General features: G+C 41.2%; 1 protein-coding gene across 1 annotated transcript in view; it reads right to left on the bottom strand.

Annotated features, from left to right (window-relative positions):
- obscna (obscurin, cytoskeletal calmodulin and titin-interacting RhoGEF a) overlaps positions 1–9,612 on the bottom strand; it is a 50,041-nt gene extending 40,429 nt beyond the window's left edge. The window contains exons 1-17 of the mRNA XM_078259923.1: positions 9,573–9,612; positions 9,217–9,483; positions 8,213–8,374; positions 7,924–8,028; positions 7,564–7,830; positions 7,071–7,340; positions 6,365–6,631; positions 5,947–6,210; positions 5,108–5,374; positions 4,527–4,796; positions 4,116–4,382; positions 3,655–3,921; positions 2,776–3,048; positions 1,818–2,081; positions 1,402–1,668; positions 676–942; positions 258–527 (exon numbers count right to left, since the gene is read on the bottom strand). Of these exons, the coding sequence (XP_078116049.1) occupies positions 258–527; positions 676–942; positions 1,402–1,668; positions 1,818–2,081; positions 2,776–3,048; positions 3,655–3,921; positions 4,116–4,382; positions 4,527–4,796; positions 5,108–5,374; positions 5,947–6,210; positions 6,365–6,631; positions 7,071–7,340; positions 7,564–7,830; positions 7,924–8,028; positions 8,213–8,374; positions 9,217–9,483; positions 9,573–9,612 (4,054 nt within the window). The remainder of the gene's footprint in view (positions 1–257; positions 528–675; positions 943–1,401; positions 1,669–1,817; positions 2,082–2,775; positions 3,049–3,654; positions 3,922–4,115; positions 4,383–4,526; positions 4,797–5,107; positions 5,375–5,946; positions 6,211–6,364; positions 6,632–7,070; positions 7,341–7,563; positions 7,831–7,923; positions 8,029–8,212; positions 8,375–9,216; positions 9,484–9,572) is intronic.
- Positions 9,613–15,454: the final 5,842 nt, after the last annotated feature.

The following is a 15,454-nucleotide window of genomic DNA, read 5'->3' as shown; positions in this document are numbered from 1 at the left end:
TTATTTTGTTTATTGTGACAAAAGAAGCTTCCATGCACAGTCGGCGAGGCTCATGTGCATATTATATAGAAACCTTGTTCAAATCAGTTTTGTATTGCTCTTTTAATTCTGTTTTGCTATATTTAATGTCACATACTTTTTGAAAGTAACCTACTTGTTACCGTACAGGGAACATTACAGATCTGATATTAATATCACTTTCTGCTTCAATATGAAAAAAATAGAACACAATGAAACTGTCAATAACAAACACCTACCATTAACAGTCAGAGTTGCAGTGGTCTCTATGTTCCCACAGATGCATGTGTAGATGTCACTGTCCTCAGGTGTAACATCAAAGATCCTCAGTTCAATCAGCATGTCTTTCTGCCGCATATGATATTTCTCTCCACTCCGGATGAGTTCATCCCCCCTCTTCCTCCACTCCACAGTGTGACCAGACTTTGACAGCTCACAGCGTAAAGCCGCAGTGTTGCCCTCCTCAACCAGCACATTCCTCAGCTTCTGCTTGAAGGTGACCGGGAGAGCTGTGGAGTCATGGATGACCATAGATTAAGATACAAATTCATTGATGATGAAATATTGATAATTATCAACATTATTTGTAGAAATGATTTTCAGCTAAACCCACGAAATTACTAAAAACCATTAGCCTATTTGTAAATGATGTCCTACCAGTGATTTTGACAGTGGCAGCTGTCATTTGATCAGCACACACACAGCTGTAGAGTCCACTGTCCTCAGGAACAGGCTTCCAGATCAGAAGCTCCAGGCTGGTCTCCCTTTTCCTTATCTGGTATTTAACTCCATTCTTCAACAGATCATGTCCCTTCCTCCATTCTACTGGAATTCCAGGTTTAGACAGCTCACAGCGCAATAGGACATTGCTTCCCTCCTCTGCTTGCATGTCCTTTAACTGTTGTATAAATGTAATGGGAACAGCTGGAAAGCAAGAGGTGACTTTTTTTTAAATACGGTTAGAAGGAAGACAAAAATGGTGAAGCTGTGCAAAGTATGCCAGCCAGTCAGCAAAGACATGTTAAACCACAACACTCAATAAAGCGTCTTAACCAACCATAACAGAATGCCACATCTCTCTGTGTAATGGAGCTATTTAACAATCAAAATAGTTGAAAAATGTATGTGCAGTGATAGGTATAAATGGTCTTGTGAACTGGCTCCATTTTCTGCTGTTCATGACAAGTGGCCAACTACCTCAGGCCATACCATAGACTGAGTAGCATAAATATTACGCAGAGCACAACAGCAAATCTGTGAGAAAATGTTGAATTGACTTTCAAATATACACCTGTAAAAGTGTGTTTTGATGAAACTGTATATTCTTGGTAAAATTAGGTATGGTAAAATGCACAAGGAGGTAAGAAAAAGTTGATAACACACCATGTACTTTGAGGCTTGCTGTAGTGTGGTGATCTCTGCACTGACAGGTATATTCTCCTGAGTCCTCAGGCTTCAGGGCTTTGATGGTCAGGGAATTAATGGTCTTCCTCTGTTTCATCAGGTATTTATCTCCAGGCCTGATACTCTGAAAACCTCTCCTCCAGTGGAACTGGACCCCAGGCAGAGAGTATTCACAGGTCAGGGTCACGGTCTCCCCCTCTTTGGCCTCCACAGTCTTTAGAGACTGGGTGAACTCTGCTGGGATGGCTAAAAAAAGAAAATAAATAGGAAAAACAGATGGATACTAATACTTAAATACTTATAACAAATGTTACCTGTATAATCCTATATAATCAGTCACATCCCTCTGGCATTTAATGTTGGCCAATAGTAAGCAATACCAGTCCTGTAATAACCTTTGACAGTTACGACGGCCCTAGTTGTAACAGATCCAGCACTGCACTCGTACACTCCAGCATCGTTGTTGCAGACCTCCCGAATCGTCAGCCGGGCCTCACAGCCCGAACGACTGGCAAAATACCTTGAAGAGTTCCACATCAGGCAGCCATCTTTGTACCACAGGATGTGACATGGCTTGGAGGCCACACAAGACAAAACCAAACCACCTCCTTCAATAGCCTCACAGTCTTCAAGCGATTTAATGATGGTGGGACGTCTCTCTGGTAACATAAAGAAATAAAGCCAAATTAGAAAATGTGACATGAAAACAGAGTCTGACTACGGCCATCACTCTCTGACTCCGTGGCAGAAACCCTCATACATGCTTTCATTACCTCCTGTTTGGACTACTGCAATGGAATCCTGTCTGGGTTCCCCAGCAAAACCTTAGACCAGTATGTCCAAAACTCTGTTGCCAGGGTCCTCACCCACACCAAGACGTGGCAGCACATCACCCCAACCCTCATCCACCTTCACTGGCTCCCAATTAAGTCCCGCATCAAATATAAAATCCTCCTTTTCACCTACAAATCCCTCCATGCCCTGGCCCCACTGTACCTCTCTGACCTCCTCCATCCATACACCCCACCCCGAAACCTGCGGTCCTCAGATGCTGGCCTGCTCTCCTTTCCCCACACCAGACTCTGTACCTTTGGAGACAGAGCCTTTAGTGTTGCAGCCCCATCCCTATGGAACACCCTGCAGATATTTGAAATGCTATATCCCTGGACATTTAAAAAACAAAGTCCTGAAACACCACTTGTTCACCACAGTCTACAACCCTCCCTTAGCATAGCCACTGGAATTCTGTAAAGTGTCTTTGGGTTTCATGAAAGGCGCTATATAAATAAGAGTTATTATTATCATTATTATTATGAAAATACACATTAAAACTCTGGCAGAATAAAGCCTCACCTCTAACCAACATTGAGGCGTACGATCTTTTGTCCCCTGCTGCAAACGAGATAGTGCCAGTGTCTTTGCGGGCTAGCTGTCTAAATGTGAGGGTGTGGAAGCCTCCAGGCAATATCTGGATTTCATTGAGCTCATTGGTGTACAGCAGAGTCTCGTCCAGATACCACTTGACCCCGATGTAGTCACTGGGACAAATTCGACATCTGAATGTGACTGTGTCGCCCTCTAGACACTCAACATCCTCTAATTCATCCAGGATCAACACCTTCTGACCTGAGAGAATCATGGAAAAGATGGAAAAGTCATAAATCCCATAAACATCATATACAGTGGGTACTAGAAGCTTTAAAAAACATCACTTTGGCAAAGGATTTTAGCCTAGCATTTATAGCCACAGTGGGGATATACTATTTCTCAGACATGCAATATCTAATTCTGTTAGCATATATCATCTCTCAATTGAAATAATTGAGGCCCTTGAAATCAAGACTTTAATGGACAGTGAGTAGCCTATTATTTTTGTATATTTGGATATTTACTAGTCAATAAAGAACATAAGAAAAGAACACGTTTAGTATCAGCTTGATAAATTAGAGTTGCAGTACCTTCTATCATATCCTGCACTGGCTGTATGGTTCCATATGTCAGCTATTGCATGTATATTCTTTCATTTTATTGTTGAGTATTTACTTTGCAAATCAATTTCTCATTCAGTTTAAGGGACTAAAATATCCCAGAGATTCTCCTACAACTGAATGTACAATTAATACACAGATCCGTCCTGATGTGGCCCACATACAGATACCTTTAGACCAACTACCATGAACCTGACCCACAGTGATGCAATGCCCAGTGTTCCCTTCACTATGTTCTTCTCACCCTGCACAGTCAGCTGTGCCCGGCTTTGCATGGTACTGACATCACACGTGTATACATCCGTGTCCAATTTCTCCAGTGAAGTGATGGTTAGGGACAGCACCACGCCCTTCTGCCTGATGACATACTTCCTACCAGACCTCAGCTCCACCATGCCCTTCAGCCAGGTCATCTGCTTGGCTGGCCGCCTGGTCTCACACTCCAGGGTCACTTTACCCTTTTCCTCTGCTCGTGTGTCCCTTAACTCCCTCGCAAATGTGTGCTGAAGTTCTGAAAGGAAAAATTAAGTTTAGGAAATTGAGTCAAGCTATACACTTTATACGCCAGTCGCCGACCCGCATTGCAAAATAGGACAAAACACTGGACAGCAGCATTGATTTGCACAACACTACAGCACGAACACTACATTGTATTAGTCATCCTCTAACATATTCGAAAACATTATTTCGAAAGCCCTCACCTACCTCTGATCTCCAGCTTGGCACGTGAGGCAATGCCTTCGGCCTCACAGCAATACTCTCCAGAGTCTCTGATGGTGGTATTCTTGATCACCAATCGCGCCAAGTTCTTCTCCTCACTCATTTCATACTTTGGGCTCTGCCTGATCAAATGGCCATTTTTCAGCCAACGGATAGTGACTTCTGGTTTGGTGATCTCACAGCTCAGCTCTGCGTCCTCGCCAGGTACCGCCTTGATATTCAACAGCTCCCTGAATATGTGCACTGGCTTCTCTAAAGGAGTGGAGAGGGGAGAGCTTGGTTGCTTAAATGCATCTACCAAATGGCATATTTCGAAATTAAACACAGAGACAGGTATTCCCACAAACACGGATAAAACGGTGCTTATCTTGTTTTCTGAGAAAGCCAGGTATTCACCTTTAACAAAGAGCATGGTCCTACAGCTCAAGTCTTTAATTGTGAAGACCACGTCTCCAGCGTCAGTCAGTGTAGCATCTTTAATGGTCATCCTATAGTTGCGGCCATTGTTGATAACCTGGATACGGCTATTGGGGACCAACACCTGGCCATTGATGGTCCAGAAAGGCTCATCATTGAGATCATGAGAGAGGTGACAATCAAAAGTGCAGCTTTCGCCTTCCAGGACAGTTGTTGTCTTCATACGTTGAACAATAGTGATATGCAAGTCTGAAGACAAATATAGTAACAAAACAGTGTCATATATATATTTAAAGAGTACCATTACAGTGAGAGAGACATTTACTGTAACACCACAGAAAGTCATTTAACAACTTTTATGACAAAATAACTGAGTACCTTCTTGTCAGTTTAAAAACAAATGTTACTTGAGGTTCACAATTCAAAACTGACCCCTTTGAAAGTTCCTTTCATCATTCTATCAATAATTTGGTGGCGCTGTTGTGAAAAGGCAGACAGCTTAATGTGAACACTTGATTTTCAAGACTTTCCAAATAACCAACATTTTTCCTACTACTCACCATGTACAGTAACTTTGGCCTTGGTCTGGCTGGTGCCCAGGTCACAGGTGTACAGTCCAGCGTCATCCTTGCTCAGGGAATGGATGATCAATGCCATGGACTTCCCAAACTGGAGTAACTCATGTTTATCATCAGCGGTAAGGACCATACCATCCTTCCTCCAAACAGGGGTCACTGTCTCTTTGGAAATGTCACACTGCAGGCAGACTTCCCCTTGCTCTTCTCCTACTGCATCCTCCAGAGACCTCAGGAACACTGCTGGGCGCTCTGGAGCCAAGATCAGCATACATAAAGTGTGCATGTTTCTCAGAAATGAACAAATAGAAATGCAAGTATCAGGAAAAACTAATCATACACTTCAGTTATTCCCCAAGCTGACCTTTGACTAGAGATGTTCCGATACCGATACCAGTATCGGTATCGGCTCCGATACTGCCTAAAACGCTGGTATCGGTATCGGTAAGTGCTGGAGTTTATGCACTGATCCGATACCACGTAATAAAGCCCTAAAGAAAATCTACGTTAAAGTAGTTTATTTATGTTCTTTTCCCGTTATAACTGACTGTCAAACTGGATAATAAAAGAAAGTTCTGTGGCATTCATTGTTTGTGTTTGTTCATGTTTCACAAAGAGTTTAAGCTGAGCCAGACCGACAACAAAGATAGAAATCATATCACATCCATACAGGGATAGTAGTATACTCTACATATTATTATGTTAAAACATAATAAAATATATGACACACTGGTATTGGATCGGTACTCGGTATCGGCCAATACGCAAGTTCAGGTATCAAAATCGGTATCGGGAAGCAAAAAATGGTATCGGGCCATCTCTACCTTTGACCTTTAAGGTGGTTGTCTCAGAGAGAAGGCCGGCTTTGAATGTGACCATGCTCTCCTGTGGTCGCAGTGTCTTTATTGTGAGGCTGTGCATAGTGCCCATGTGCTGGATCCTGTTGATGGCGTTGCAATAGAGGCGAACATTGTTAAGGAGCCACTCCACGTTGGCGACCACATAGTTGAGCTCACAGGAGAATGTTGCCATGCCATCCTCCTCCATTTCCACTGGCTCCAAGTGTTTGACCAACTTCAGTGTTCGCACTTCAATAAAAGGGGGAAATAAATGACGCTAAATCATCAACTGAACTAACATACAGAGGTAAAGTAATACAAAACTAAAAAAATTCTCCAATACAGGAAGTGTTATTACTTTATCTCACACCTCAATTTCTTCCCAAAACCATGTTTAACCTACCCTCAACCTTAACATTAGCTGTGCTCTGGGAGCCCCCAGCCATGCAGCGGTACTGTCCTGCATCCATCCCTGTCAAGCCATGAATGGTCAGCTGTGCTCGCTTCCCTTCCCTTTTCATGCTGTACTTGTTCGAGGTCTTCAGAGCCGTACGACCTTTAAACCACCGCACCACCCTGGGAGACGGGGAAAACGCACAGCTCAGAGTCACAGAGCTGTTCTCCTTCGCCTCTGCATTGTCCAAGTGGTGGGCAACCTGGAGAGGTCGCTCTAGAAGGGAGAGATGTAAAGCTGCTTAATGAGACACTCCTGCAAAACATATAGTAGATAGTCTAGCTAGCTGTCTGGATTCACCCTGCAGAGATCTGAGAAGCGATTAGTCCTCATAAATCAACAGGAGTTTAGAATGCCAACACAAAGAAAGCGGAAGGTGTGGGACATCCGGCCTAAAAAGAGGGACATCCGGCGGAATATCCGGCGGCACTTGAACAATCCCGGAAGTGGAACGTCATCGACTTATTTCAGTAATTATCAATCGTAAATTAGCCTCACTAGGTAACGTTATTAAGCTAACGTTACCTGGCTGGCCTAGCTAGCTTGCTCTATAATTTATTTTTCCTGTAATCATTTCATCCAAAAGGAATGACAAATTCAAAGTGCTTTATTCACGGTCTCTCTTCCATACTCAGACCAGGTTCAGCCAACTCACCTTTGACAGTGAGCTGAGCAGTGGAACGACTCTTGCCAGCTACAAAGAGCACGGGGCCCGACATGGAGCTTTCTGTGGAGGTGAGACAGAGGCTGTGGAGGGTGCCTTTCCTGTCGATGTTCACTGCTGCGCTAGGCTCCAGCACCTCACCGTTCAGGGTCCACCGGGGAGGCCTCCCTGATTTCAGGCTGGTCTCCACTTGGAACAGCGCTGGCTCTGGCTCCATCACCTCCACTGAGCTCATCCCCCTCACTATTCTGATAGCCTGCTCTGCATGTACAGCCATAATACACATTACCACTACTAATACAACTCCTGACTTATAACATTACAAAAAACACTCTTGATTGTATAATTTACACATTAGAAACACATGTGCACATGGGCATTACACATGATACAGTAAGTATTTTTTATTGTTATTTTTATACATGTACTATTAGTAGGCCATAAACCTTATTTGATTTGATTGCTGTGACAGCAGGCAGCTTACCCTCTACAAGAAGCTGACAAGAGGTGTTGTCATCTCCTGCATCACAGGTGTAAGTGTCCTCATCTGAAGAGCAGACGTTGTCGATGGTCAGCTGCCTGTAGACATCTTGGCTGATCAGTTGGTATTTTTTACTGGGCAGGAGCTCCTTCCTGTTCTTGTACCACCGGACCTGAGCATTAGGCCGTGACACTTGGCACTCCAGCAGACCCCGGTGGCGATACATGGCTATCTTGACCCTCAGATGACGCACTATTTGGACTGGGAGCTCTGAAGAAGGGAGGAACAGGCTGTAACAAGCGAACAAATCATCCCCTCCATAAATCCATGTTAAATTGTGACATAAACAATCTGGTGGCCCACCTTTCACTGTGAGAGTTGCATAGGATGAGACACGCTCTGCAGTGAATCTGATCTCTCCAGCATGCTCTGGCCTGACTGACTTGAAGAACAGGGTGTGAATTTTACCTGCAATCAGATCAAAGGAAAATGTTTTATCATTTTTAATGTATTGTATTTAACCAGGTTTTATATTTTCTTTACACCTAAGAACTGCCCGGTGCAACCACTATGACAACTCAAACACAGTTTCTTAGCTTGGAAAGTTGAGTGTTCTATAAAGCCTGTGATACCTATGTGGTTGGTCTCTCACCCTGGTATCTGATCTTGATGTTGTCCCCAGGTCGGATTCGGCAGTCATCTCTGTACCACCGACCATCCAAATCCACCTGATTGACCTCACACAGGAAATTCACAGGTTGACGCTCCATTGTGTCAACATTTTCGAGCTCCTTCACTATGTGGATGTCCCTAGCTGGCAGAAGATAACCAAACCATTACTGTAAATGTTGTTAAAGCAACCAACAGAACTTTATGAATCTGCTTGTCAGATCGCTCTTATAGCAATGATTACAACGATAATGCTAATATGTTGATGTTTAGCAGGCATAATGTTTACCATGTTTACCATCTTGGTTCAGCGTAGTAGCATGCTCACATTTATTAATTAACATCAAACACAATGTACAGCTGAGGGTGAAGGAAATTACATTAGTTTTGCAGGTGTATAAAGCAATGTGTTGGACAAATTGAAATTTTGATCTGATGATGGTGCTAAATAAAAGTTTAGGGGATCAAAGTTATTACAGTTCATTCTTTGGGGACCATGAATGTTTGTATAAGACTTCGAACCAATTCATATAATAGTTGTTGAGATATGTTAATACAACCCAATAAATGTCAACCTGCTAGTGGTGCAACCTGCTAGTAAGGTTTCATCCTCGATGTGCCATGAACATCTGTAAAACATTTTATGGCAATCCATCCTACACTAGTTGAGATATTTCAGTCCTGAGTGGTCAAGGGCTGACTGACTGACCAACGTAACCATCCCTAGAGCCCTGTAACTAACATGGCTTAAAACATTTAGGCATTATTTTTTCCGATTGGATAAACTAAGATTCCACAATGTACATGGTCCTCTCTTTTTTTCTTACATATGACATCTTATTATGACTTATTTACTTATTCGTAATTGTACACATTAGGCTATCATGTGATGTAGTAACACAAGAGTGTGGTCAATTACATTTAGGTCTTGGTTAGGTCTTGGCTTTGACTTAAATTTTACATGGGCAGTCTATTTAGCCACCTTACCTGTGACACTGAGTCTGCATGAGGTCTGAATGCCGTTGGCCTGAAAAGAGAACAGGCCTGCATCTCCCAAAGCCACCCTGTTCAGTACGAGGGAGTGTTTCTTCCCATGTGTGCTGATGCGCCAGTTGGGCTTTGACTTAAGCTGCATCCCATCTCTGGTCCACACACCCTCGATATAGGCCAGGTTGAGTTTCACTTCAAAGGAGCAGCTCTCACACTCAGACACCTCCACATCTTCCAAGCCCTTCACCACTTGCAGACGGTTCTCTGGCACACAAACATGCAGCATTTGAGACTCAAATGCTCATTTGCTACTACACTGAAATTGACCACTTTGTGTGGGAAAGAGAACTTACTTGCAGCAGCTACAATTCCTCCAGGTATATTGTCTCCCATGCCCCCTCCTGCTCTTCTCTAAGTGTGATTGGGGAACCGTGTTTGCTTGTTGCCACAGTTATCACAGAAGGACTACAACTATAATATGATGAAAATATATATCAGGTAACGGCTTAGAAGAAAAACTAATAATCGGATCAGCCATAAATGCATCATCATGTTGTTTTAGACAAAACTCCATTTTACATGCCAAACAAATTCTTCTCAGGCCAATAATGATATAAAACCATCACTTCCAAAATGGCAACATTGGCATGTCAAAATGGATACACATGGCATCACTCTGAAATGGTTAATCCCTGCGATAGCATGCCATTCCTCTTCAGTACTGAAGAGCAGAGTAATCTCTGTCACCTCACTTGGCTGAGCTCAGCACTACCAATATAACCTCAGCTGTGATGCCACCTCCATCGAGCTGCATGCACTGAACTGAGAAGAAGGGGAAGCTTTAAAAAACAAACGAGAAGCCAAACGAGAACTGCCAATCACTAAACTGATTGATATATGTGAGATCATGACACACTTTTGGGAGGTTGGTTCTTCCCACTATCATTATGATGTTTTCAAAGTACTCCAAGAGGAGGGTCATTCTTTACCTACCAGCTAAAATCACATTACAGTAATGCGTCACACAATGGCACTGAATCTGCCAGCCATTATCTAGATTACCTCTACAGGCCTAATCAGTTATGATAGCCATTGAGATCTTCTCTAACATGGCATGTAAGCTGAAAAAATACCATGGAAATAAAAAAGTGATGAGTTGAGCAAACTCAAAACAGCTGAGAGTGAAAGACTTTTACCTTTTGTGAAACTTGCGTGTCTTATAATACAACTGTGCAGTATATGATTTAACTTTAATTAATTAATTTCCCATCAAAGTACACAAGCAAAGAGATAATGCCAAGAAAAACTACCAAAATAACACAAGAACATGTCAGATCACCTGCAGTGATGCACCAACCTTCAACTTAGACTGGAGTTTTCTGGAAAGAATAAATCCTTGCATGTCCTCTTGTGGCACCAGTGACAAAAAACCAAATTACCTTCACCTGAAAAAAGAGGACAGAAACATCCACTATGGCAACAGATCTGTCTGAGTCTTGTCTTGTTTCTCACAAAGCCTTTAAGATTAACAACAAACGTTTAGCCAAAGGAAAGCATGCCCAGGTTTGCAAGCTGCGTCCCTGTCCCCAAAGCAGAGAGCCTATAGCGCTTTCTCTTTTTTTATTTCTTTGATGGAGCATAGGGCTGAACAGCTGACATATCTCTCCCCACATACTAACCTCCAAAATAGCCTTCTGTCAGTATGAGGGCAAAGATAGCTTCGGTTTTAATGGTGTGAGACAACTCATGTCCAGCATCAATGGAACAATCAAAAACAATCAAAATGTAAACAATATGCTTAGCGTAGTTGTTTGATTGTTTTCCAATGTGCATGAATGAGTGAGAGACAAGCTTAGCGCAAATTACTTGAAAGCATCTCAGTAAGTGAAGGTTGTTAGAACAGAGATTTAAAATGACTAGTCCAAGACAGAAGTAGAGTTTTCTTATCATTATACTAATCACGTTATTGCAGTTTAATCACATGCTCTTTGCAATTCTGACCCATATCTGTCAGTGTCCTAAACCTTGGGTTAGACATTTCAAAGTCCATGGATCTCCGCAGGGAGTATCCACCATTGCTGCAGTTAAAAGGTCACAAAAGATTCAACAATATGAAGACACATAAATCCTCTCTTAAATAACACTTGATCGGTGTGTTGATCTGTGAGGTCATTTCCTGACATCAGAGTATAAAGTGGTTTGCTACCCATGATTGCTAAGCTCTCGATAAAAACACCCCATAGAAAACATTCAAAGTAACACAGCAGCCATGCAATTCCGATATTATTCCTCTAGCTCCTCCAACTCAAAAATACGTTGGGCTGAGGTTTTTATTTGCATTACAGTAAAACAGCAAGACTGCCAGACAGAACAAAGCCAGCACTGCCCAGCATTGTGTACGCCTCAGTTTGATAGACAGCTCCATGTGCCACTGAGCACTCTTAAGTCGAGTGAAACTTGACAGGATAATCTCTTGGGGCACAAAAAAACAACTTGTCATCACTGAGAAGGGAACGGTGGCCTGCAGAAGCGAACCAGTCTCATTTTACAGATCTCCTGCAGCCCATTCATTACAAAGCTTTTACTGTAGCCGCTTACTTAGACATTTGAGCGGGAAAGAGTCAATTTAAGTACACTACGCTTTTTGCTTATTGCTAAATGCTAATTTCAAAACATGATGTCATACCCCTTTGAAGAGTGCACTCAAACAGACCTGAAGGCCCCCAATCTATCCCGCCACAATGAAGACGGCCAACTTGATATCGTGAAATGTGGGCCTTCTCGTGTATATCATCTTATTGATGGTGCACATAGGCTAAAAATAGAGCAGTGTTTAAGGAACCAAGGCAATGTGAGGATGTGTTGAGTGAATTTAGAAGTCGACAAAACAGCTGAACACTCCACCTAAGCCTCTGGATCTGTGTTTGGAAACCCTCCCCCTTTTGTGTGTCACATGTCCTCTGGTCCAGACACCAGACAGTGGTTAGAGGAATATAGAAATGTTTAACACATATTTAAAACAGTGTGTTCGGTTTCTCTCCCTCAAATGTTTTTTCATTTAGCAGCACGTTTGCAGAGGTGATAATCTTTGTTGATAGATAGATAGATAGATCGATAGATAGATCGATAGATAGATAGATAGATAGATAGATAGATAGATCATAGATAGATAGATAGATAGATAGATAGATAGATAGATAGATAGATAGATAGATAGATAGATAGATAGATAGATAGATAGATAGATAGATAGATAGATAGATAGATAGATAGATAGATAGATAGATAGATAAATAGATAGACAGACAGACAGACAGACAGACAGACAGATAGAATTTCACATGTCACAGCAGCAGTACACTAACGAAACAACACTGAGCAAAGAATAGAATATATTATTACATGCATCTAAGTACAGGTCACTTATTGTGTAGCTCCGCCTGTGTGGACACAGGCTATATGGAACTGGGATACATACATCTATAAACTCAGGCAACTATAGAGCCCTTAAAATTCCCTGTTTTAACTATTTGTTCACTTAAATTACATTACATTTCTCCAAACTGACCTGTCTTGGGTACCCAAGTCATTTCACATTATTTTAGTACTTTATTTCTCGCTGGCTAGACACGTCATAGCCTACACATTTGAGTGCAAAGTGGATTTAGAAAGAATTATTTTGAAAGTCCCTGTCAGACCGGATGTCGCAGGTAGGCTACTCTTGTGTCTCGTGCTGCTGTTCGGATGATTAAAATGTCTAACGCCAGTTTTGATAAATCACCACGTGGATCAAAGGCCTGGATCGCTCTGAGACGACTTGATAAAAACGGTTCGTAAGTTTCTCTAAGGTTTTCGACTTTACGAGCAGTGATTTATTGTTTTTCAGCCAATGATGTCCTCGGTCTGTGAGTCTGTGTCCATGGCAACCGGCCTCTTTAACCCATTAAAGACTAGCTAAATGGAGATTAGAAGAGCGCTTATGTTTTTGTCACAGACATCCAGCATATAGGTTTAGGTTATCCACAGGCCTACATGAGATATTTCCTTTTCACTTCAGCAAATGTATAGCTAGTGACGTTTATATCCATAAATGGTCTAAGACGAGAGCAGCTGTATTTGACTGTTGAGTGTTATCAGCTTGGCTGCAGCCCTTCATCTCATCTTCAGTAAAGTGATTCAAAGAGGGAATGAAAAGCCTATTTATGATTACTATTAAACGATTGAACTAGTACATGATTCCTGCCAGTTCCATATCATCTGATCATCTCTGGCGGGTGAGACAGTCAATAATAAATGCTCAAGTCTGCAGACAAAGAAATGAATACAGGGTCATGAGTTTCTCATTTTCTAATAAGCGATCCAAAGAAACTGACTAAATCATCAGCGTGCAAATGTTGATGAGGGATTGATAAAGGGTTATAATCCATTAAGTATCAATCAAGATCTAAGTGTGTTTGATATATGTCTCTGTATATATCTCACATAACTGATATGAATAATAATATGTGACTGATATGTTGAAATTCTTAAAATTACATTAACTCCTTCTCCCTCATTGAAAAATCCAGAATTTATGAAGATGCAATTCTTTTTTTTTATTTCAAAAGTTTAAATACTGGACACAAAATATACTTCACTGTAAAGTCCATTATTTGTATATGTGTACTCAGGTTTGAAGTTTCCACATCACGCTTGTGTACTGGAGTGTGATTTGCTTACAATAGTTGTGATGTCACAAAATCAAGTTCTTGTGTTCACATTTGAAACAGAAAGATTCAAGGTGAGCACAGAGAAACTTTCCTCTTACAGCAGATGAATGTAAACACAACATATAAACACTTTTTAAATAGTGACATATTAAAACGTGGTAGCATGATCTCATGTTGTATCTGTTGCAGATGACAGAGTGGTGACTCTTCGTGAAGTGTCCATTCCTCCAGCTGCTGAGGTCACCATGATCATACAGGTGTGCAAGGGGTTCACCTGTTGCTTTTGTTATTGTACCTGCATAGTATGTTCTCGTTCACCTATTTAATATAAATATAAAAATTTAACAAAGATAAATTATTTAAAAACTGAAACTCTGGCTCATTTCTTTTATGTAGTATATATTATTATTGATATATGTTGATATATATTGATATTTTATCTCTTTTCAGATTATCACCACTACCTTTGGGCTAAACACTTCCGATGTCATATTCAAGGTACGATTCTTTCGCCTTCTTATTAGAGATGCAGCCTTGTTTCTGAATCTTTGAAGGAAATTTGTATGTCTGCAGAATAAAAAAAAAAAAAAGAGAAAAAACTGTTTTTGGTTGTAGCTGTCAAATGATCACTTGTGCTTTGATCTGTTTGCAGATAAGGAACCACCGTGGCTGCCTGATCCCTCTGAACAGCTCGATCCCTGCTAACAGCAAGCACATGTAAGGAGTCTTTGACTGGAGACACTTAGTCCTATAATTCAGTACATATTGCATTTATTAAGCACTAATTAATGTCAACTGGTGACATGTTTTTCACTACAGGCCATATGTGCTTGAGGTAGCCAAGATCTTTCAGCATGGTAAGAGCAGACTCACCTTTTGTTCTCTTTGACAGTGTTTTCTTAAACTGTGGGTCCAGTGGATGCTGGTTTAAAAACAGATAATGAATGACAATATAATTGAAACACAGTTGTAATAATATAACATATGTCCTCATAGGAGAAGTTCTAATTGTTGACAAATACTGTGCATTAATAAACACTTAAAATATCACAAATCATAGTTCCTGCATGGCTAACTACACATCTGTCCTCATAAAATGTTCATGGGGATCTGGAATTGTTGATACTGTATTCGCCTTTGTGTGCTGCAGAAATGTAATAGTTCTAAATAACTTGTGCCTGAATCAGTTATTAGCCATATCTATTTCTTACAAAAGTGAAACACAAATTCAGCCTGAAGAAAAAACAAGTTTTTAATGCCTATAATGTTTTGTAATATTTCTGTTCCTAGTGTGTCCTAAGCCCAGAACCATTCCCATGACTGTGCTCAACAAGAGCATGAAGACCAGGCTACAGACTATTGACAGGAGGGTAAGACACAGTAACCACATAGCACTAATACTATACAATAATGGTTTGGTAATGGTACAGTATGAATGTTCTTGTCAAAGGTTTAGACTCTTTCATCGAATGAATAATAGTGCAGTGTTTTCATGCCATTTTACTTTTGTCTAGATCATAAAGCTG

Source organism: Sander vitreus, chromosome 9 (assembly GCF_031162955.1).
Source record: "Sander vitreus isolate 19-12246 chromosome 9, sanVit1, whole genome shotgun sequence".
In the NCBI taxonomy this organism is placed as follows: domain Eukaryota; kingdom Metazoa; phylum Chordata; class Actinopteri; order Perciformes; family Percidae; genus Sander; species Sander vitreus.
Note: the sequence above shows the minus strand (reverse complement) of the source record. Positions and strands in the feature narration are given on the sequence as shown.